A 25061-nucleotide genomic window follows, 5' to 3' on the forward strand; every position below is an offset into this window, starting at 1 on the left:
AAACTGGACTCTTAGTATGGATTACTATTGCTGGCTTTTTGGACACAGAAAGCCTCAGTAATCTTTGTCAGCTTTCAGAGAAAATCAACAAAGTACGCTGTTAATCACTACTCTGTTTTAACATCCCAAACCATGTAAATCTTAGCATATCCCTCAAGCACACGAAAATCAGTCAGAAACATTACAGTTAAAGAGATTCCATCTCTTCTACTTCACAAGGGCAAAAGTTTAACCGGTCATGGAACTTCACCAAAACGCGTAGTCATCTAAGTCTGTAAGGTGAAGAAACTATGAAAAAGGAAAAGGATTGGAGAGTCTTCCTAATAATGTGTCTCTAATATTAATGAAAAGACTTACAGAACACGCCCTCAATGCCTTGTGCTGGATATTGCCAGAGCTTTTAAAACTGCACTTGCCTGATAATAGTATATAGTATATTGCATTAAGGCCCCAGTTGGAGGGTTGTGTATTCATATCATTTTTTAAAATTCAGCTGAATGATGCCAGTGCTCACAGCTTAGAGCAGACACTGTTTGTACGCCAGAATGTTCTATCCAGTTACAAAGCAGCAGTGAACAGTACTAAATGCTATGGGTAGGAGGGATAATGGACTACTTTCCTGTCCATTTTAACTGAAAAATTTCAACCATCTTGGCAAAAATCAATTTAAACTGCCCTAGTTACAGGTATGAAAATGACATATTTGTGGATATTATTCTCTGCATTTTTTATAAAATTTTTAATATGGAGTCATGTGGAAAACCAGTGAAGGGATGTAAAACACACTGCTTCACTGATAACCTAGCATGGAGATTCTTTTAGAAAATATACATACACATTTCACTTGTAAAACTCACCATCAAGAGGACAAACAGACATTGTGCCTTAGTCTTCTCTTCAGGACTTGGTCCAATTAGCATCTGGAACACAACAAAAACATTCAAGCCAAGGTGTCATCCTTCAGCACAGCTAACTGTATGTTTCACATTCTTGCTGTGGTTCCTTAAATTTGAAGAGTCATTTCTACTTCTACCATTTCACTGAATGAATTGATGAGTTAGCAAACTGCAGCCACCCTGTACAATGAGTCAGTACTGACGCTGGGGTAGTGGAGTTCTACTCAGAGGAAAGGGCTACCCTATTACCTAAGCAAGCCCAAAATGGTACTTGCCTTGAAGAGTGTTTTTTTTTTCTTTTGAATGAATTTTTAAATGATGAAGTAATAACTGGATAAATTGGACATTGTTCCAATCCTTTGGATTGTACTTCATATTTAATCTGACTTGATGAAAAAAACCTATAAATGCAGGCATTCTTTTAATCTCCTATGAAACATAAAAGTAATCCACTTTACCATATAGTTCTGGTATTCCACCTGGAAACTTGATTCTTTAAAAAAAGAAATCCAGTTCGTATCCCTGTGTACAAAATAATGACAAATTTTTGTGTTGAATCTTAGACAATAATCCAGTTATCGTACAAGCAAGGTAATGCTACTAATGCCTTTGCTTTTACACTAAGTATATCTGTGTGGCTTGACCTCAGATGATGAAGGGAAATACTATTCCCTTGAGACGTTATATAATATTTAATTTAATCGAACTTGGTGTTCCTCATTTTTCAATGAATCTGAGAATTATATTTCCACACACAATGATTCACGGCAAAGCATAAGATTTATGAATCGCTGTGTCTGAAAATCTCCAGATTTATACCAGTATCTTTGTATACTTATAAACACATACCTGTGTGCACAACTATAAGACCAAGAAAAAATAGCAACAAAATGACAGTGACAGTGTAAAAATAATGAACTTCTAAAATCAAGGACTCCCTACTGCTTTCTGCCTAACCATTAACTGTAGTAGCAGGGATGTATCTCAATGCAAAATTCTTTGATATGTTGGAAAGAGGGAAAAATCTGTTGAATGGTGGAGTTATTTAATGATTTTAGATTCTTGGCCCCTTCCTTCATTATACCTGCTACTGATTTCATACATTTCTTTAATGCTGCAGTGGAGTAGCTTCCAGTTCATGTGCTATCATGAAAGTAAGTGGGCATCATGAAATTAATCTATAGACACATTTATCTTATTATTTTTTAAAATGGAAATGTATTTTCATAGGAAATCTCACACTATCAATCTCTTATCTAGGTCATCCTCATGGACAAGAAACAATTCAGGTTTCTGTTGCTGCTGTTTCAGTTTTGTATGACAAAAATTCTCAGAAATGACCCTAAATCTCCACTGTCATTGTCCTTTACTAAATTCAGGCATCATACTTATTTGTGACTTTTACAGTAGCTATGATACTCAAGGACAAAAATCCACACCGAATTCCTCCTTTTCCAGTTCCTTAGGTAATTTTCAGGGAAGAAAGAATCTAAACTCCTTTTTTGTTCTTTTGAATGACATTTCACTTTAGAGTGGTCTTCATTCATACTGCAGTCCCATTAAGTTAAATACATCATGAATTCTCTTCCAATACCTTAACTCTCCTATCACAGGCTTTACGAAATACATTTTTAATTTCTCAACTAACATGTGTCTGTCACGTGATTAAAAAAACCCAGTATTTGCTACATTAGCCAATAATGACGACATTTTATCTTTAGTTTCTTTATTTAAAATCAATTTATATATCAGTTTATTTCAGCCATAAGAAACTGTTCTCTGATAAAATCTCACTATATTGGAATGGTAAGCTCTTAACTATATTTACTTAAGAAAATAACACAGCTATACAACCCACAAATCATGATCATAAAGAAATATCTCTCTCTACTATGTAATGAAAAACAAAGTCATAAAAGTACATAACAAATCTATAGGAAATTCAGGAAAAATACAGAAAAATAAAAGCTCCCTATGGGTTTTACCTTAATCCAAAATTCATTACTGGAAATATAACATTAATAAATGGCTTTACACAAATAAATACATATCTGAATAGGTGAAAATTTCTGAAACATGAACCCCTCCTGTTTCAAAATTTCAAACTATACAAAAAGTCAAAATAATGGTCTATATTGGCCAAAGATTGGTTACAAGAGTCTTTATTTTGCAAACTATACAGAAACAGTAAAAAAGAAAATGCATTATATTTTTCAATATTACATAGGATAAACATTAAATTTAGTATTTAATGTGTAGAAATTAATTCAAATAATAAACTGATTTTCCTTTTAGTTAACTGCAGATTAAATCAGGGAAACCAGTGATCCTCTGTTGAAACTACACAACCTGTGGTATAACATTACATTATACAGGTCATCTCAATTTTGTTGTGGGCAGAAAGCAATAGATATGATATGAATGAAGATGATGGAGTCCCAAAATGTCTACACAATTAATTAACATGCTAACATAAATACAGTGATTAAAGTAATTTTCTCTACAGTCAAATCTTAAGTGCTACTCTACACAATAATCATAATCTAGTCCACATGGTAATTACATAACAATACGAAAAAAAGAATTAAAATAACCCATTTTCTTCATTCCAGCAGCAGTACCTATATTGGTATTAATTTGGTAATTGGGTGTGCTTAGCTATTGCCTAACATCCTATACTGGTATGCATGCTAAAACCTCTCTATTTCTATTTTGCAAGGCACCTTACAATACGTTCTCTAAGTTTCTGCACAAGTATCAGAAAACATGAATTAAGATAAGGATGCAAAAGTATTTCCTGAATTAAGAAAATAAAACGTATAGTTAGTTATTTTTAAAACTATCTTGGGGCAAGTGCCAATACTCTGAAATACAGTCATGTATAAAGGTAATATATTTTTAAGCAAAGTTTTTTTCCCATGTAAAATATTTTATGCTAATCTGATTAGAGAGAGAGACAGAGAAACAACAAAGGGTGAATTAATTAGGCTGCTTGAGTAAATAATGATAAAGCCTATACAAGCTTAACATGAAAGAAAAAGTGAAGGAAGGACAAGAAAACTCTAGATTTACAGAATCAGTGCTTGTCCATGCTACTGCTTTTGAAATATCCTTTCAATAACCTAGCCATTTCCCAATAAAAACATAACTACAAATGCAAACACAAAGGAGGATCTTGCATTATTTTTCCCTCCTGTTAGTTTTTCTCCATACCTTTGGTTAATTAAAGACTGTTGAGATGCTACTTGTGCACTGAAGTTTTTCTACTGTAACACATTTTTTATTTATTTTATGCACAATTTGCAAAGCCTGCAGGACCTAAATCATTGACAGAGCTAAAGTTAAGTTACAGTATGTGTTTTGAAGAGCACACACAAAGTTCCAAATAAGGGCAAATATCCTTTTCATGGAAGTTTTAAAAAGTCTGGTTGTCTTTATAGTATGTTTTGCACATTTATATTTTCAGTAGCACATCACATTTCCTTCTTCAGGCTACACTTCCGATGCCTCTTCTTCATCGCAAAGGCATTTAAAAACTCAAGAGCACATAATATAATGATTCTTATTTAAACAAAAAAGTCTATAACTCCAGCTGCAATGTTTGTAACAATCATACAAAATATACATGTTTGTTAGACTCCTTTTGATCTTGCAGAGCAAAGGGATTTTATGAGATGTCACTGTGAATTCTAGAAAGGTACAATTCATTAACCCCTAATATCATCAAATATATCCATCATGATCATCGTCATCATCTACATCATCATCTCCTTCATCTTCATCATCATCCTCAATTTCATCTTCATCATTCATAATTTCATCTTCTTCATCTTCATCATCTGTCCATTCATGGAAATCGCCTGAGGCAAAATCACCTGAAGTCTCTAAATCAATAGCTAAAAAGATGTGATAGTTATACAAAAGATACACAAAATATAGTATATTTATAGTATAATATCTATGAGTACACAAAAGTCACAGAAGAATATTTAGTTTCAATTCAATTACTTATTTTACAGTAAACACTGTGACACAAAAATAAAAAATAAACAGTATCAATAATTTGTTGTCCTAAAAGAAAACCACTTCAATGGGGATGAATTTCTCAAGGTTAACAAAAGGAGATGAAACTACAATGTAGAACTATAATGAGTGCCAGGAACAACTGAAAGAGATTTACATCCAACAGAGGGATCACAATAAGGACTAGTGATAATATACACTGTCCATTGTTCAGTTGTTACATGTTATCTTGAACTATCTAGAACTGCCCATGCATCTAGAAAGGATCGTAGATTAGATGGATCCTAGGCCTGAGCTTGTATATCAAATACTGTGTTAAATTTATCTTTTGTTTCAGGATACGTTGTTATTGTTGCAAAAAAGAGATCTAAAGGTACAACGAGTAACACCAAACTCCAAAAACAACAAAAAAAGGAAAATATTTTATTGGCATTCTTTGATGTCTGAGACATCAAATAAAGGTAAAACAGGAATTCTTGGAAGAAGTTTCAGGGCATTAGGAGGGAAAAATAATGGAAGGTGTCGTGCACTAGGAACTTCTGGGAAATTCTTTGTATATAAACTGAAAAAAAAAGTCAAATTGAAATCACTAGCATGCTGATTACCCAGAGGGATTTCATCAAATATTTTTGGGCTTGTTTAACGCTGCTCTAGATAATTAATTTGCTCTAGCTTTATATACACTAAGCCAAACACATATATGAAGTCTATTAATAACTGACACAGTAATAGGAATAGCAAAAAATAATGAAATATTATAGCAAGAATAACAAGTTATAATTTACTTCAAAATCCACCTAATTGGGTCCCACCTCTGTTTTCACTGAAGAAATTGGATTTGTAATCAAAGGGAATAACACCTCTAATCCAAACTCCAAAGAATGTTCTTAAACTTACCACATTCTGCCACACCATTTATTCTGGATCCTGTTACTTCATTACCGTATCTGTCAACACACCAACATTGCCCTACACTTCCATGGCACTGACTTGGCTTGTAATACCCATCTTCATCACATAAGGGAATGTACTGCCCTGTGATATATAAATATTGAATGACAATATTCATAACCACCTCTTGGCCAATGTAATAATTATAAGAGAAAACAGTTAATTTTTACTATTTCCTCATTCCAGACTCTCCACTGACTGGTTTATTTTGCATTACTAAATTCAGTTAAGCAGAATATATCACGTATAGGACAGAAAATAATAGATATTAGTGTTGGACTGATTTCAAGCAATAAAATTGTTCTTTTACGTCTTTCATTGATACATATTTGCTACATATTCCTTCATCCCTGAATGCCTCAGTCAAGATCTCTGATGTCTGTAAGCTGTGGAAGAGGCAAATAACTCTAAATGAGATGTTCTATAATGGATGGAGTGCAAATAAGTTTGTCTGAATAATAAGGATCAGGCTTCCTAGACTAATGAACGACCTGCTGAAAGGCTTAGGAGCGATTTTTATTTAATGTATATTTTATAATCCATTTAGTGATCCACTAATATTTTGTTACCTTACCACAGAAGACAACCACAGTGTAATACAATAATTATATCCACAATAAATGTAAAATGATGTACGTTAAATTTGTATTTTACGTTCCAAATACCTAGGCAAATTAGGTTCTAAAGCCAAAAGGGCTCCAGCCCTGCATAATGATGAACAATCCATTGATGGCTTTCATTCAGAATGAATGGGGACTTTTTTAAAGAACCATAAAATGCAGATAAACCACAGTGCACAAAACATTCATCTGAAAATATTCTGAAGCATATAATTATTGTTAGAAATCATCCTTAGAAGAAATACAGTTTTGACTACCATGGGCCATATTTTTTATTTTAGTTCTTACACAGAGGCAAAGGGTAAAATGAAGATTTTACTTTTTAAAAATCGTGAAAAAGTAATACTGATACAGTATAGATTGTTTCGCAATAAAGATTTCAATTACTTAAAGAATATTACAGTAAAGGATCAGCAGAGATACTAATTTAGGAGTGTCTTAGACTGTCCCCTCCATACCAGTAAAAATGTACATTCTATTAGGGTAATAAAACAGATGTAATATCTTTTGGTAGGTAAGGCAATAAAACTAAGTTTAATGGCTTTCAAAAACTTCATAAATTTTGTTGCTGGAATTTACTGCGGTCTATCTTTGTTGGATTAATATTGATTTTATGTTGCTGTTTCACTAGGGTTATTTATGTAAGCAATAAAACCTTCAAAAGAATGATCTATGGCTCACCTAGGAGCTTCTTTCCTCCTTGCTGCTTTTGAATGTTGCTGAGTTCCGTCTGGCAAGGTGGGTCTAAAATGAAATAAAAAAAGGTTAAACAGATTATACCATGAAAGGATATGATTAAGTTTTTATGGTTTGCTACATTCTAAGATCATTCTAACTAGTGATCTTAAGAAACATACACATCCTATATTAGCAGTCATGTTTAAAGCTCTGAAAGAAAACAATTACTGCAGCTTGGTACAGCTCCAGAATTATGAGTTGGAACAACATCATGGATTTGTGCAGAAGGCCATTCCCAGTTAACTCATTTCTAAGTGAACATCTAGTCACTAGTCAGGAGGACTAACGGACGCTAAACCAAAATAGTAACTATATGAGTTCTGATTTTATCAGTCTACAGAAATTAGAGTGGAATGGCTCTTTTAATTCTTTCTCGTTTGTCTTTGTTAGAATTCATGTTCAAGCTCTGTATTTAACACGCTGTACTAATAAAATAAGAATTTTCTCCACCGAAGTTTGCAAGATTGTGATTCTATCATAACAATTTAAGACTGGATCACGGGGTACAAAGCCCCATGTTCAGCAAACTAAGTTGAAAACAGTGGCAAAAGTTTAGTTTGAAAGGAATAACATACAGAGACGGCTCTAAGAGGCATAACAGGTATTAAACTTAAGTTTTACATTGTTCAGATGCATAGCTTGCTCTAATTTTCTATTCTCTCTAAAATGCACGTCACAGTATGCCCCACGTATAGGAAAGAAGTAAGACATTAATGTGTATAGATTACTGTTGAATGAATGAGAGGATCAAAGACAGAGAAGTACTAATCTTTGAACACTGATACATTAGACCATTATCACAGAGGCATTTCCCACTCTGAATCAGCAATAGTGTCACTCAACTCACTCATATGTGTGTCTTCAGCTTATACCGGTCCCAGACAATATTCTGATAACATCTCACTAAAATCTCACATTCTGTGAATACTAATTGCATTTTTCATTTTAACAGACTTTGATTATATTTAGAGTACGTCTTTGCCAAGCCATTAACTCAAGGCTCTCTTCTGAAATATAGTGAAACTACTTTTGTCCATGCAAATTTCTGACATAGTTTAAAGATTAGTAAGACCTAGTTAGCTTACTGACGAGGCATACACTTAAACGAGAAGCCAGTTGCTTTACAGACTAATTACAAAAATCACTTGAGTGGTGGTAGTCCAAAGCAGCCTTCCCCAAATTCCTCTTAAAGGAAAACAAACAGCTCCTGCAATTGAGTCAGCTGAGAAAGAATTCTGGACCCAGCAGAGAGAAGCACCAGATGCACAACAGAGTGCAGCAATGGAAAGAATATATTAACGTGGAGGTGGCTTACTTCTGGAAATGCTCAAACACTGGTGATAAATGCCTGTGGAGCAAAGAGGCTCCCAATGACCATATAGCCTTTTGGTTGGCCTACATATATCCACAGACCTTTGGTATTATTCATGATTATTTGACCAAATAAATAGAAACTGGAAGACAACAGTAACCCCTCACTGAGAACAGGCTGTTAACTTCTCTTGGCTTTACATTCGAAATGCTATTTACATTTCTCTTTAGGAAGATATATTTAAAAAAGCTTATAAAGATTTAGAGTCAAATGGTTGTCTGTTCACTCCTTGGCCTCAAATCTAGTGGGCCAAGTTTCACACTAAACATATAACGATCTTTTTTAGAGTTAAGGCCTTAAAGCAGGCTTTACTTCTAAAATGTTGTTCATAGGAGTCTTAATGTCAGAACAAAATTTCAAGTTTTCCAGATAAACAAGGAATTTTGTGTTTGTGCCCTTGAAAACCACTGAGACCCGGCATCACTGGGTGGGTTTTAGCTTTGCTAAATTTAGTTATTTAAGTATTTAGTCCTTGAATATTTGCTGAAGTTACGTAGTCTAATATGTTTTTGTTATAAGAAGTGCCTTAATGGTGAGCATGCTCACTATTATGCATATGATTATAATCAGCACTTTTCAAAGGTAATGCTTCTGTCTTTCTTGATATTTAAATATTTAAACTCTTAACTGTACATACTTAGTAATGTAAGAGTTCATGCTTTCCACACAGCTGTATCTACAACATTCTGAGGACCAATTACTTCTCAGAACAAAGGTATTTCCAATTATTTTGCAATCTATTTTGTAATATAGTCATTTATGCACACAAGTACCAGAGGCTAGAAGGATCTACCAAAGAAGATGGTAAATATCCTGAATGAGAAGAAATTTTCTAACAGGAAAAAAAAAACCGTGTTTTGTTCAATGGAAAAATCCTAAATTAGAAACACAGAGTTGCATAAGTGAACACTAATATGTGGCAAAGTAAAAATGATGGACTATGTCTAAACAAAAACCTTAATTTGCAGCTATAAATCTTAGATAGTATGAGCAGAAAAAGGAGTAGCACTAATCAAAAGGCAACAAGGAAGTATGAGAAAGTTACTTACCTAAAATTCTGCTTCTCGGAAGATAGGTCTTCAAGATTCATACTTAGGCTTTGCTTCTCAGGATAAAAGTGGCATAAAATACTTAACAATTCACAAGAAATCACTCTGTTGCTTAAAACTGTTGAAGAGAGTGGCAAGCTAGAACTTCAACCAGATTCCTTTTCATCCACAGTATATACTTTTTCCTCTCTCCCTGAAATATAATGCTTCCCTCTTCACTTTCCAGTTAGTTCCTGAGTTTGGGAAGCTTTCTTATAGATTCTGAATTTATTTTAATACAAAAGCAGTGTTATTAGGCAACCTTTAGAAGTCTTGAACAAAGGAGACTTATCCTTTACAAAAACCGCTGTGTAGTGGCTTCCTTTGAAATGAATCTGACAACAGAAAAGACCTCCTGATAGTCTGAAGGCAAATAAAAGACCTAATCATCTTCATCCTTAATCTGCTTCCACAAATGTGGCTAGAATTGTGTTTCTAACAGTAGCACTGCATTGTTCTATGTGCTTCATCAACTTAACACTAACCATCCACAGTTCTTCGGTGCTCAAAGTACTGATGTATACTGGGGTACTGCAGGCCCTTAAGACATCTATATTCAGTTGTGACAAGGTGCTGCTAGGCTATTCCTACTAAGCTTTGAGGCTTTCAGCACATTAAGAGAGCAATGGGTGTAAACCTGGTACACTTGACAAAGAATCTCCAGGATTTTTAACAGAAATGCCTCAAGAAGCTGCTACCCATTAGTGAGCCTCCAGCTTTCACAGATTCTCCATCTTATTCAATTACAAAACAGTGACTTTCCGTATCAAGTAGGTAACATATGGTAGAGCCCCCCCACTTCTGACGTGCAGTCCGTTGCAGATTAAGGCTGCCATGTTGTGTCTTGCTTTTGCTTGGGATCAACTATAACTGTTCTTGGACAATACTGCACTTAAATAAACCTTTCTGGGGACCTCAGTTATGTGTTAGGATGCATTCCACCTTTCTTCAGAACCATTTGTAAACATATTTAAGTGTCCTGCAATCTGAAGAGACTGATGTAATAAACATGAATCACAATCTTGATCATTCTTCTGCAAGATGGACTAGTTCTAAAGTCATAAAGTAGTCTTCCGTCCTTCACAGACAGAATAGCCTGTAAGAAAAATAATGGTATCAAGGCATCAAGAGACGTGCTAGACTAATAGATGTATGCGGAAGGCCGCAGCAAAAAGATGCTTAGGTGCTAAGCCTTAATATTCCAAGAAAAAGTGTGCACTTTCCCACTTACTTTTTAGCAGTGATGCAACAAGAACAAGGCTGTAATAATGATGAAGCACTGGCAGAAAGAAATTTAGCCTTACTGAAAGGCCAACACTAGAAGTGCCTCAGCATTTAGATAAGCAATAAGCATTAAGCTAGCATCAAAGAACTAAGAAAATCAGTTCTGAAGACAGGCACTGAAGCACTTGAATGAATTGCAGTTGAAAGTGGAGGGCAACAGGGACCAAAGTGTAAAGAAAGACAGTAATGCACTGGGAAATGCAAATGCTGAAGTACTGCAGAAATACATTATATTGTCTTGGATATATCTCAGAAATAATAAATCACATTGAAAGCAGGATTGAGGCCAAGAAAATATGCAATAAGCACTGCTGAGAAGAATTTAAACAGTCAAGGTGGAACAGCTGTTAGAAGAAGATCCTTTTCTGAGCAAGAAAGAACTGACTTGAGTATTCATAGGACGGTGTTTATATTAACTAGAAGTTGTAAGTAATGTGCAGTAATGGGCCTAGTGTACTCTAACTCACCACAACAGACCCGAAGCGGAAGGAAAGAATGGTACTGCAAGTACTTGTCTGATCCTGACAGTCTTGAACTGAGAAGCTAAGATCAAAGAGCAAGACGTCTTCCTAGATAATGACTTAAGCAAATACTAAAATAGCACAATGGAATTTCTATCCCAGTGTGATATATATTTTGGGGTTTACTCTGTATTCACTTTGAAAATGGTCAATCAATAGCAGTGCTGTAAAACTGCCCAGAAAACATCTGCTGTGCTCAATGAACACAAAGAGCTCTCTCCATGACCTGAAATTTCTGTTAATATCGACTTACTTGGGTAAACATCAGAAAGAAACCAATAAGCTTCTCTACCTAGCCATTTCCTTGCTATTTATAGCACAGGTCTAGTTGAAGACCTTATTTAGATTATTCAGTCCAGTAAAACACAAACAAACATGAACATATTACACGATGCAGCTTAACACTGCAAATCACAAATAAAGAATTCTGTGGGTCATCTGTACTCTAGGGAGCTAGGACTTGCACATCAGATAGTTGTACAAAGGCTAATAACAAGAAATGACAAAAGACTGTAAGTACTTTTTTTTTCCTTACATCTTTACAAAAAGTAGGAGAAGATAGATTTTGTTGGCAGTTTTAATTTGGAGGGATGGAATGCATGTTTAATGTGCAAGATTGCCAAAACTGAGATTTCACCTCATTTGCAGTGTTGAGGATACATCGTCCTCACTATACAGCCAGACACGCTGGTGTCTGTAGCAATCTAATCTGTTTTAAATCAGCATCTTATCGTAACACCATGGGCAGGAAAGGAGGAGAACAGAAAAAGGGAAGAAAAGCTTGATAATACTGGATTGTGCAAGGGTGCCACTGGTAGCCTGATCACAGTTTTTTAGTCATTAAGGTACCATTAGTATTACTCAGTAGTGTTTAGATCAGTCCTTTATAATACCTCCCTTGATTTGTAGCAGTACCCTGAGCAGATATTTTAGACAAATAGTGTTTATAGGCTATAGAATTCAAAACTACTTGAAACTAATCTATGGAAGAGCTTTCTTAATGTCCAGATTATGATGTACACGCATTATATGAAATTCATGGGACAGCTAACTGGTATAAGAACTTTGGCCCATATTAAGCCACATTTTATGTGCTGTACTTTCTCTGACAATTGAAAAGAATTAATGCTGCCCTACAAATACCCAGAGTATTTATACACCAACCTGAAATCATTGTGTATTTTTTTTTTTTTAAAAGAGAACCAAACAACACACATTACATTCTTTACTTGAAGAACAGCTTTGCTTCTGGTATGGGTGATGCTTCATACTTTAGCTTTGGTAGCAGTACACTGCTTATAAAAATGAAAGCCAAAAGATTGTTCTGTAATAAAAAAAACAAGGGGTTTTGAAAGATGACATGTTAACTTTCCAACTGGGAAAACTGCCGAATCAGAGAAGGCAGTTCGTTAGTATGCATCTACAGAAATACACCTTTATTCTTACCCAGATTTACAACTGGCAGGTGTGTCACGGTAAGAATCTTTACTTCTACAGAAGTCAGAATCAAACTATAGATGCTGAGTGTTAACAGTAATTTATCATGACAATTTTAAAGGCACAAGGGAGATTTAAAAGATGAGATTAAAATTTTCAAAGGTTGATGTGCAATCTTTTCACTGAGTTGGTCTTACCTCTTCTACTGACTATCAGCAAGAATTTGGGGCTTAGATACTATTTCTCCCTTTGAAAATCTCCCTCATGTTAATAAGAAAAATGAATGGACATTTCTGTCCTGTTTCAGCCAATAACTAATGAGTAAAATTTGTAATTCACTACAATTAGTTTGATTATATAAATTGTGATGACTCACCTAAATTTAAAATTATTATATGATCCTCAGAAAAAAAATGCTTACAGGTTGTGCTTATTTGCTTAACCAAATCACATCAGGATGTTAACAAGAGATTCATCTAGCTATTAAAAATCAATTGGTCCAAATGACTGAAAATAACTTTATGCATAATGTTCATTCAGTTATTTTATAGTCTCACAAAATAGAACATTAGGATGCCCTACAAGAAATAAAGTTTATTTTATAAGGTGGGTGAAGTAGATAGGAAAAGAATTAATGTAAGTCATTTTGTTCTTTTATTTTGGTCCTTTTTCTCTGCATACTTAGTGGAAGTTGGCATGAGAAAAAATATCCCATGAAAGCATTAGCTGCTGTTTTACACTTTATTTAGCATCCTTGAATTTCTAGCCAGCTTTTCCATTTAGCTTGTTTTTTTACTTCTTTTTTGGTATTCACAATTGATCTAAAACCTTAAAATGAATTCACAGTACAGCATTTAAGAGCTTGTAGTTCACTGTAATCTTTTAAACATGTTCAGAAAAGATAAAATACTACAGAAAGGTCAATCATCTACACGTGCAGGTTGTTTTCATCTTTTACCTTGCTGTCTTTGGAAGCAGTAGCACCACTCATTGTTAGATATCAAACTGTCCTTGTATGTGTCACAAGAATTGAAGAACGCCTTGGTGCACGGTTCATTCTTGTCAAGGTAAATGCTTCCAAGCTCTGACTGGTCCAACAGCAGGTCATAGTTCGTATCAAGCCTGTTAAACATCCAGCCAAGGGAGTCTTTGCAAATCGGCAAAATACTGGTATCGAATCCTAAGAAGCAAAAAGCCAAAATAATCAGATAACAGGAAAGATACAGCAGGTGCCAAGCTCAGTCTCAAGAAAAGAATGCTGCATCATGGAAACTGCTCCAGTGGTACATAGATACCGTACAAAAGCATTGTATGCTATTGAAATACTGTGTATAAGTTACATGTCAACTTTACTCTAAAAAATCATTAATCTGATAAAAAAATTAATCCCACCATCAGTCTCAAAGCATTTAGAAATATGAGCTTTCTTGTCAAACATTATACCTATAGCACACACATTATGTAGAGTAATAAATGATCTACAGTAATTTCCAGGAAAATGATTCTCTTGAGGAATTTTAGAGATACCATAAATCAGGAGAGTGAAGCTTAAGTAGTTTGCAATGTTTACAGAACTAAGAAAAGGTATAAATTCCAGGTAACTCATTGGAGTCCATATGTTTCCTCCTATTACATGTGTCCAATTTCGTGAAAAAGGATCATATTCAGCCCTAGCAATGCTTTGAAAGTTATGACATTTTATCTTTGTCTGTTCTGCTCTACGTCTTGGAGAAGGCCATCAAAAAGATGGCTGCTAAGAGCAGTCTGCTGCCAGTATCAGAGCTGTTCTTACAGTTTGCATCTTCCTAAATTGTCCTGTGGAAAGAGGGCCACCAGCAACACACTGAACTAATTATTCTGGAAGCCAGAGCTCAGAGCTCACATCTGTTTTTCCTGCACCAAACACAAAGAACATGCAGACTTGCATGTGGACATGTATGGGAAATCCAGAAACTGCCAGGCCTCTTCCATCCGTAGAAGACATGAGTGGTGTTCAATATGCACACATATTTTTTCGCTGTTCATGCACCATGGGTCCTGCCATAGAATAGGGATCCTATGAATGCCCCATGCTATGCATCATTCATGCATCATTATTTGCAAGCATCATAGCATGTAATACTTACTGCAGCACTGAAACAGACCTGAGCGACTTGATAGATTACATCAGTCACAAATTCTTGGGATTTGTAAGATTTTATAACCTTATAAAAAATTGCAATTTCCTTCATATTCATGCTGGTAAGTCACATATGGTTTATGTTGCATGTGGCCAGGCAGTCGAGTATACATCTTAATACAAAACAAGAATTAGTGCTTACTAAATATGATTCTCCTAATAGCTTTTAAGCTAAAACTGAAGCAATGAAAAAAGGAGACTGGTGACTCTACCTTTGGCATCAGAAAAGCTGACATGAGAGCTCAGATTAGCACACAGGAATTCCTAGCTTCTACTACTTTCTTAGTTCCTTATTTAAAAACAACAAAAGAAATCTGAAAAGGGTTACTATACTTCCAAAACAGGTCAAATTGTATACCTGAGCAATCAGATTTAGACATGAGTAGATTTCCCCTTAGATATGTGGAAACATCCAGGCTATTAATGTAGAACAACCATTTAGGAAAGGAAAGGAAAGAAAACTGGTATCGAAAAACTCCCTGGGAATTCAAACAGACAAACAACCACATAACCACATAAACCAAAGATTGTCTGGGAGACTCCCAGGTAAGTACAGAAAGTACTGCAAACCCTTCATTTATATTGTACATGTTCAAATAAACACATATTAAAATAAATAAGTTCTATTTGCTTCAAATAAAATTCAGTTTATGTCCTTACAGCATGTACGTATTTCTCAGGATCTGATCTTGTGTAACGAGTTGTAATGGCCTGATCCTTGTTCTAATGGCTGAGTTAGGAAAATGAATAAGCTACAGAGGGAAGAGAAAAAGGATGCTGCATATGACATTTCCATTGTGGGCTTTCAAGCCAATTTTTACTAGGTTATTTTTTAATTAGCTTTTTTTACAAAATCACAGATGTAATTTCTCTAAACACCATCACTACAAGATCGCTTTTAGAGTAAAGAAATCTTTTTTATTTTTGCATCTCTGTACATCATTCAAGACAATTATCACTGTCAGTATTACACTTCTTAGGTCTTCTAGTAACATACTTCCCTGCATCCACATAAATCTGGTGCATTGTCTGGGTTTCTGCTGATAGATCGGAAGAAATATAGAATTTACATGCTGGTGATGCATAAGAAAGAGAGTCTAATTTTCTCCTCCAGAAGGGGAATACAGAAACAGCAAAAATAGAAAAATATTTTGCTTCGGCACACAGGTCAGTCCAGGCCTAACAAATAAGACCATCACAGTTTTACATATACACTTTGATATTAGAGACTACACTTAATAAGAAATGGAGACAAGCTTTCCCCCCCCCCCCCAAGGCGATGCCTAATTAAATTGTGAAACTTATTGCTAGAACATATTTTGAAAGTTTAAAAAATTGAAAAGTAATTATAAAAATTCATGGAAGTCAATTAAAGACTATTAAGTATCATGAAATAGGCACAGTCTCCATCTCAAGAATTCCTAAATGAGACTATGACTTTTGCTTAAGCTAATCAGGCCGGTCTCACTTTTTCTTACTCCCTGTTGATTTATTTCATTCATTATTTCTCTTTGACAGAAAAAAAAAAAAAGAAGAAGAAAAAGAAGCAGCCTTTTGGTAAAAATGATCTTTTTGATGTCTGTTTAACACAGTGCAAAAATCCAGGCAAATATTCAACCAAAGAACCCTCTCTTCCTTCCTCTCCAGCCCTGGCTAAAACACCAAGACAAAACAACTTTTTTTATCTGTGGATTAGACAGAGTAGAGAGAGACAGGACTAGACTGAATGCATAAGGATATATTAGCAAATGTGTTATTCACAATTATTTGTAGAAAAATCAGAATTATTTAACAAGTGCTTCCTAATTGAAATATTTTGGAAGGTTCTTTCATCTTAAAACATTTTGTCCAAGGATGCATGTTCAGTATAACATTATTTACATCTAAGGCTCTGTTCCTGAAGGCCTCTTAACACATCCCAGATACTTCTCTTTTCTCTGCTAGTCCTGCTTTAAGCTAGAGATCCTCCTCAAGACCTTGGATTCAGAAAGGGCTGGATGTGAAACATACTGTTTCCTACTCCTGCCTTTTGTGTACCTGCGTGAAGGGAGGAATTATTCGTGTGCTCACAAAATTGTTCTGAATTTGGCATTCTAGCAGGCTCACCAAACTGTAAGACAAGTTGCAGAAAAAGAGCTACCATGAGGAGAGGATAGAGATTTTTCTGAGTAAGTTGTCAGCTAGAAGGGAAGATAAGATAAAAGCCACTTTAAACATGCATTCAGGGATGGATCTTGTGGGCCAAAGTAGATTATTGTACAAAAAAGTACATCAGTGTGTGGAGTTTTAAATGGGGGTTTATTGAAAGAGGAATCACTTTCAAGCTTAGGACGCAATATTTTTAAATTAGTATTTATGGTCCATATTGGAAAAACTCACATTTTAATTATTAAGTACTTTATAATTTAGGATACTGTGTTACATATTTAATAAAACTCTCCTACGTAACAGAAAAAAGAAACCGTGCTTAATTCTTTTCTCTCAGTTTCCAATTTTGCTCTAAAAAGAAAGAAATTTATCTGAAGTAGAGTGAAAGACCAGGGAACATTTCAAAAGCCTCATGCTCTACTAAATGACAGTTGGAATGATGCTATATGTCTGCTGAAGACTTTTTTCCTGAATTTTCCTTGATTGCCTTGACTAGCATTAACTTGTGAATGGATCTCATCCTCTATTCCCATTCCTCAAAATTTTCTCACTTCTTTCTATGTAGATCTTAGATTTAGAACAAATGTGTCTAATAGTGATGTCCCACTGGATTTTCATCTAGTCGGTTTGTCATAATTATGGACAGAGCTTGACATGAAAACATTTGCACTGGAAACAGCAAAATAATTACAGAACTGATAACTTTATTAATTAGTATGAAGACAGGTAAGCACCAGAAAAATGCCATTATGTCCTAATATATTCTATACATTTACTTAAAGTTATAACATAACTGGAGCACAATATTTAAATATACAATTTGAATCTGGTGTTTATGATGATATGCACATCCTAGTAAACAGGTATATACCATACCTGACATGTCAGAATTAAAAACCTACCTTGAAAGAAAAAAATTCATATAACAAAATTCTTGTGTTAGTTCTAAGCCTGAAAAATAAAGTTTACTTTCATTAAAGCTGTCTTAAAATAGCTATTAAATGGAATCATATACTGGGAAAATCACTGTGGTTTATGAGGGTCTAGCTTTCTACTAAATAATTTTGTCATGTAATCATTTCAAAAAGATCACACCTTACCTTAAAAGTAATTTGTTTTTTTTTTTCTTCTGAATATGCTACTGAAATTGGGGGGTGAGGGGTGTATTACTATTTACAGGCCAAATATCTTTCTTTTTGTTCTTACTGTTTTTTAGTTCTTTCTCTACTGTGGTAAAAGATACATCTCTTAGTGTTCATTTTGTGAAGTAAAACAAGCCAAATGCTTCAGGACTATCAGTTACTGCAGTGTACTGCAGAACTGATTGAAATATAGGGCAAATATTAGTTCAGATGAAATAGATTAAAAAAAAAAAGCTAAAATACTTCAGAGGTAAGCCAGGCACATGGGGACAAAGACATGTGACAGAATGGCATTGTTTAATCTAAAATGCAGCTGGCCACTTACTCCTGAACAGCTAAACCGCAGAAAGTTCATTATCTGAGTTCCACGTTCACAGTATAAACCCTTAATGGATTATTGTGCTAAGGTCAAATTCTTGCTTCAGTCTTTAAGAACCTTTAAGCAACTGACCAAACTTATGCTAAGGTTACCCAAGAAGTGCCCTCTCTCTGCAATGAATCTCTTCCTGTACTATTATACTGAAAAATAATACAGCTGTTGCTCTTCAAGGTGACATACCTGAGAAAAAGAGTCAGCAAAGCAGTTAAGTACATACCTAGAGTTAAATATTTGCTGACATGCTTTGACACATTAGGTACAACTATCGCCAGGTGACCCAGAACTAAGAAATTAATTGCTTCAGATCACAGACTGCGTACTTTATCACTTTGAGAGCCAAAGGGAATGCTGATCTTGCACAGTTTTCACAGTTGTGACACATAAGAAAAAGCAGAAAGTGAAGGGGAAAAATCAGTATACTAATAAGAATAATAATTTATTCTTCTTCTTAGTAATTACTAGGAAATTACACTGAGAAGAGCAAAATTGTTGCTTAGATATCTAAATTAAGGTAAAGAAGATTTTCTTTCTCTCCTTTTAACTGCTTATTTGAAATGTTTCCATATATTACATTAAAATGTGCTTTTATGCAGCTATTTCTGATTGTTGTCTAAAACTAGTGAAAGTGAACAAGAGAAGGATTTAGGGTTTAGCTGAATTTCACCCAATACATATACCGCAAGACAATCTGATTTAGAATAATGTGAAGTGCCAGGCACTTTTGGATAAGCTCCTTTCCTCAACCAAAACAGTCCCAAAGGGAAACACTGCTGAGAAACATACCCCTCCATCCATGGCTTACAAACTAGAGTTCAAAACATTACAACAAAAGGAGCCAACAGAAATGTTCTTGTATTTCTGCTTATTTCTCAGGGGAGAATTTTGAATCTTAGTAAATATAATCTGCTTTTCAAGGTAAAACTATTGTTTGCCCAGTTATTAAGCTTGTAAGTAATAAATCCTTGTGTACATTGGGGAAGGTGATAGCTTTTGTCATTGTTTATGTGGAAATCAAACCAGCATTTTGGCTCATATATTTCATTATACAAAAGTTATTTATTTAATACGCCAAGAGAAGTAAAGCTGCATGATTCCTTCTGGTATGAATGCACAATAAAAGACAGTGACAAATCATACAAGTGAATAAACACACATGCAAAATTAACAGTTATTTTAGCAGTGAGGATTTACATCACTAATGAGAAAATGATGCCTGCTATTAGAATATAAACTACTTAACTGTAAGACAACTGTAAGCCTTTTCACTTGGAAAAAGTCTAAACTAAATAGTGCTGATAATGAAAAAGATTAAAACAAAGTACTAATAACACTTGGAAATTGTTAGTCTGCTAGAATGCAGACATCTAGACCATGGTCTTTGCCTGTTCAGCAGCAAGATCCATAGCAAGAAGGTTTCAGCTTGTGACAGATCTGTTGAATATTCTGGTTATCAGATAACTTTTAACTAACAGCATGTCACAGCTGAGGCCTGCAGCGAACAAGCTGGGAACAAGTTTCCCTTCCTACAGTAGTTTTACCAGGACAGGCTTGAGGAGGACAGACTGAAGTAAATGGAGGACTAAGCAACTATGAATACTTTCTGTCATACTTGCTGTTCACAAAAGTGCTGATCTTGTTCAGACTCATCTGGCTCCACACCAGCCCAAGGAAGAGAGAGCATTAGGCAGAATGCTCTTGTCTAAAACTGTAACATATTCCTGCTTGCTGTGATTACCCAGATAGGAGCAGAGCCAGGATAAGTGCAAGATTTGGGGAAGGGATTTAAGGTCTTAGCATAAAACCTTAAAGTAACTGACTCTAATTTTATATCAAAAGGTGTACGGGAATGAAATGAAGCACAGCTGCAAGGTCTTAAACATTTGTGGAAGTTTGCGTCTTGAAATCTCTCCTTTTCCAGCAACAGTTTTAGAGAATTTTATATGGAAAAAATATTGAAGATGAAGACTATTGCTGAAGGCTATTGTTTACCAGCTTGCCAATAGATTGACAGCAGGGATGAAATGTATTCTAAGGGACAACAGATTGTCTGGCCATTTAATTAATAGTACTGATAGCTAACATAAAGGAAAAATATCTGAAGAGAGAGAAATAAAATAAGGGGACTGCTACAATAAACATCTATATATGTTTCATCCTATGCAGGGATAACTCGGTACAAAAGATTTAGTCAAAACATACTTCAGCCAACAACACTGAGTTAGTTTATTCAAATTTTTATTTATTCAAATTTTTAATTTGAAGTAAAGACAGATTTATTTAAAATTCCTGCTCAGAAGTATTTCTGAGCTGGATTTCTTCTTCTAGGCCTTGCTTTAAGGCCACTTGGGCTTATGCTACACTGACACATGCAGAAGGTCATTAGAACAATCTTTTCCTTCCAGTAAGCTTTATTTCAATTATTTCAATTTAGACAGTATAGTACAGCTTGCCAGCCTGTACAGCTTTCCATACAAGATACTGGATTTTTTCTGAGATAAGCTCTCAGAAAGTAGTCAAATTCTCAGGCAGTCAAAATTTTTAAGAAATCAAAAATGATGTTTATAAACACTAATTCTTTTCATCTCTAATAACTATAAAATGACTGCATAAGAGGGTACAAAGAGGAGCAAGCAAAGGCCTTTCTCCAGCTCTCTGTCTGTCCATTAGGGTTTCCAAATATGCTTCCACAGGGAGGACCAGAGAAATTTAAGTTATTTCTACATAGTGTCAACTGTGTCTCTGCTTAGATAAGGAACTTAGGAGAGTCAGAAAAATGAAGTGAAAACCTCCAAGAAAATACCTGAAATTATTCAATTTCTTTACACTTTTCCAAACAAAAATGGTCTTTTCTTGCTCCAAGTTTGTGAGGGTATTTTGGCAATTCCAATGTAATATCTTACCTAGATATATGGCTCATCTAGACAAGCTAATTATAAGTGATTGTCTTTCAGACTTCTTCCATTTTTCTATTATTTTCAAAATTATTAGTATATGAGAATCTAAGTAATCATATTCTTCCCAGGCCATAAGAAGATTCTCTATTATCTTTGGCCTCTGGTCTTTCATTGTCTGCTATGACGAGGTGCACAAGAAATATTCTTCAGAAACAGACTGCCAGTTAGCAGAAATGTTTGTGGGCTTGTGGTATTTTCTGTGCTCTGCATTTGATCCATTAACTCCCTTTATTAATACATAAATTCATTATACAATTAATACAAAAATGGAAAAATATACATAAATAGAGAACAAATTTTAAAATTATTTGAGTAGATAGATAAAATTTCACTTAAGTTTTCAATGCCTTAGCTCCTCATCTGCACAGCAATGTTAATGGGCGTAGGGAACACTCTTCTTTCCCATCTGTGTCATCTAGTTAGACCAGACTGCTTGAGGACAAGATTGAAGTGTTTATATAGCATTTACAATAATGGTCCTTCTAGACATATACAATCTGTATACATCTGGATGCAAAAGGGATTTTGGAAATTAAACCCTGCTAATTATTAGAAATAGTCTAATCTTTATTACTAATAAGAGTTGTATTTAAAAAAAAATAAGTATCAGCTAAACAAAATTCTGTAATTATTGATAAAAATACAACAAGCTAGATGTCTTACATTTTTAACTTGATATCATCATATTGATGGTTATAGCAGCATATTAATCTAAACACTCTTTGTTTCTTATTTAGGAATAGCATTCATGATTGTAACCATCAATGTGATTATTTAACAGCTGTAACAACTCTGAAAAGCACCAGCAAGGCATTATCAACTTGTACTAGATCTACTTTGGTCAGAAGGTCAAAAATGCCCAAGACTTTTAAGAAATCCTGTCCCAAATGCCACCAGAGAGCCTGAAATATGAAAAATCCTGAATGCAAATGGAAAATCAGAAAGGATGTCAGAAATTTCTCATAAGGTGTAATATTTTTTGTTGCCTCAAAATGAGCAACTTGAAGTACAGAAATGTACATAGCAGAAAAAAGTCGCATTAAAAACAAGAAAAAATATTTAAATAATTTTTGCATCCCCAAATCCACAAGTGAAAGAAACAACTTCTTATATCATCAAAAAGAAAAAAAAAATCACTGGTTTCAAAAAACACAGAAAATTAATTTGAAGCAGTTCTCAAATGTCAAACTGTAAAATATCTAGTATCAAAATTTCCTAATTGAACAATAAGCTGAAAAAGCAACGTATACCACCATGTTTATACTTCTGCAAAGAACATTAAACGTAATGTTTTTAGGATGCTTTAACACGTAGAATTAGTCTATTCATAAAAAGATCTATTTGTATTACCTTGTTTGTAGAAAGAAATCACTACTGAGTATTCAATCACTTTTTGTCTACAGAATGACTGCATTTTTGCAGTGGCCTCTCAAATTGATACAATCTAGTAAAAAATGGCCAGAATAAATAAGATCCTTTGCATTTGAAAGCAAGTTGATCACAATGGGATGTCTGCAATTTGAGTAACTTACCAAACTACCCAAACCCCCCAAATTCTAAAAGGTCATTGTTCAAATTTTTGTAAAACTTCCTAGTTTTCATCAAAACACTTTTTTTTTTTAAGGGAGAAAGAAAAGAAGAAAAATAGGACTATCTGAAAGTCTGGTATGTAACCATTTCCTTAAATTTGGCTTGCTTTGTTTTAGTAAAAAGAAAATAAACATGCCAAAGCCTATCACTAAACCTCCACATTTACATTCTAACATTTAAGTACTAGCAAATTTTTTTTAACATCACTGTACCAATGCTACCTCTGTTTTTAGGCTGATGAGATATTTGAAACATAAAGTCCAAATTAAACCCAGCATAGCGATCCACTTCATACTTTGCAAAACTACTTCTAGCTACTTCTGATACATTTCTGCTACAAGATTAAAAGCATAAGTAAAATCAAACATTTCAGACAGCACCATGTTTCACAGGGAATTTAAAGTCAATAGTAGCAATAAAAGCAGACTTTTCCACACAGACTTAATAACCTTACCGCTTGACTAAAAAGAGTCCTGAAAAGACTATTGTTAGCTATCCAAATCAACACTTGATTCTGTCTCTCAAAAAACTGGCAGGGTCGGATCTAGTCTAACTTGTACCTGAAGTTCAGATACCTTCTAAAGTACCCTTGTGAATTCTTTATATAGACAAAGGCAAGAACTCCATGACTTTGAAGGCTTTCAAAAGGAAATTCTGGAAACTGAGCCAGAAACCTTTTTCTCAATTGTAAGAATTTTATTTGTAAATAAGATCTTCCTCTCAAGGCTTTTAAAGATGAGTGGTGGGTTCTATATTGTACAGGAATGGAAAGTTCACTATTAATACTTTGAAAACATTGTAATGTAGTGCACACACGCAGTTCTTGGGAGCATAAGCTTTTTCCCTTAGACATGTTTCTTGGTCATTTTTCTTTAAACAGGTAGCTCACAGGTAGCATTTATAAGACCTACTATGCCAATAGAGAGTAATGGACACTGACCAGAATGTGAACTGTAAACACATGTTTTTTAAATGCATTTTTTTAAAGATCGATTACAAGCAATGTTACCATATTTGCATTTTACCTCAGAAACACTTTTTTCTCAATAGTAAGAGAAGTACTCCCAGATAAGACAGAATCATCTTTAATTCATTGTGTTTTACAGGATTATCACTTTAGCATGAAGAATCACACACATAAATAACATTTCCAATTAAATGAAATAAATGGATTTCTTGAAAAAAGGTATATGGAACGTACAAATTATCAAATGAAAGCTAAAATATACCAAACACTTTAAAATGTTAATAATGGAGGAACCGAAGCAAGCAATCAGTGGTGGCCAAGTTCTGTGAATCTTACACTCTGAAGGAATTCATAAATAGCTTGCTCTTCATGTTAATGAAAGGTAGAGGTTTAAGGCTTACAAAATCTAATCTGACTCTCCTCCACAGTAGGATATCACTCTTAAGACTATTATTGCACATTTTAATTGCTATTAAAAAAAACCCTTTGATAATTACATTTTGAAACTTTACTACTTTCCACAACAAAAGGTCTATTTCAACATTTGAGGTGGTTAAAAACAAATCATGCCCCTTACTGTTTCCACTTCATTAGTACTCCTCTTTCTGTTTTGAAGTATATCCTTGAAGATTTCTTTTCTCTTATAAGCTTTTTTTTCCCCGTGTTTTTTTCTGTAGCAGTACTTACTGTGACATCAACTAGCAAGGATGGGTCACAGATAATTAAGGCTTCTATGTATTATTTTTTACAGCTAGCCATTCAGCAACTCACT

The 25061-nt window shown here is 34.5% G+C and overlaps 1 protein-coding gene across 1 annotated transcript in view; it reads right to left on the reverse strand.

Moving 5' to 3' along the window:
• Window positions 1–3042: 3042 nt before the first annotated feature.
• Window positions 3043–25061, reverse strand: part of SPOCK3 (SPARC (osteonectin), cwcv and kazal like domains proteoglycan 3) — a 217448-nt gene continuing 195429 nt past the window's right edge. Inside the window, exons 8-11 of the mRNA XM_026122889.2 lie at window positions 13889–14110; window positions 7172–7234; window positions 5817–5954; window positions 3043–4792 (exon numbers count right to left, since the gene is read on the reverse strand). Of these exons, the coding sequence (XP_025978674.1) occupies window positions 4620–4792; window positions 5817–5954; window positions 7172–7234; window positions 13889–14110 (596 nt within the window). The 3' untranslated portion in view covers window positions 3043–4619. The remainder of the gene's footprint in view (window positions 4793–5816; window positions 5955–7171; window positions 7235–13888; window positions 14111–25061) is intronic.

This window comes from Dromaius novaehollandiae, chromosome 4 (assembly GCF_036370855.1).
Source record: "Dromaius novaehollandiae isolate bDroNov1 chromosome 4, bDroNov1.hap1, whole genome shotgun sequence".
Classification (NCBI taxonomy): Eukaryota; Metazoa; Chordata; class Aves; order Casuariiformes; family Dromaiidae; genus Dromaius; species Dromaius novaehollandiae.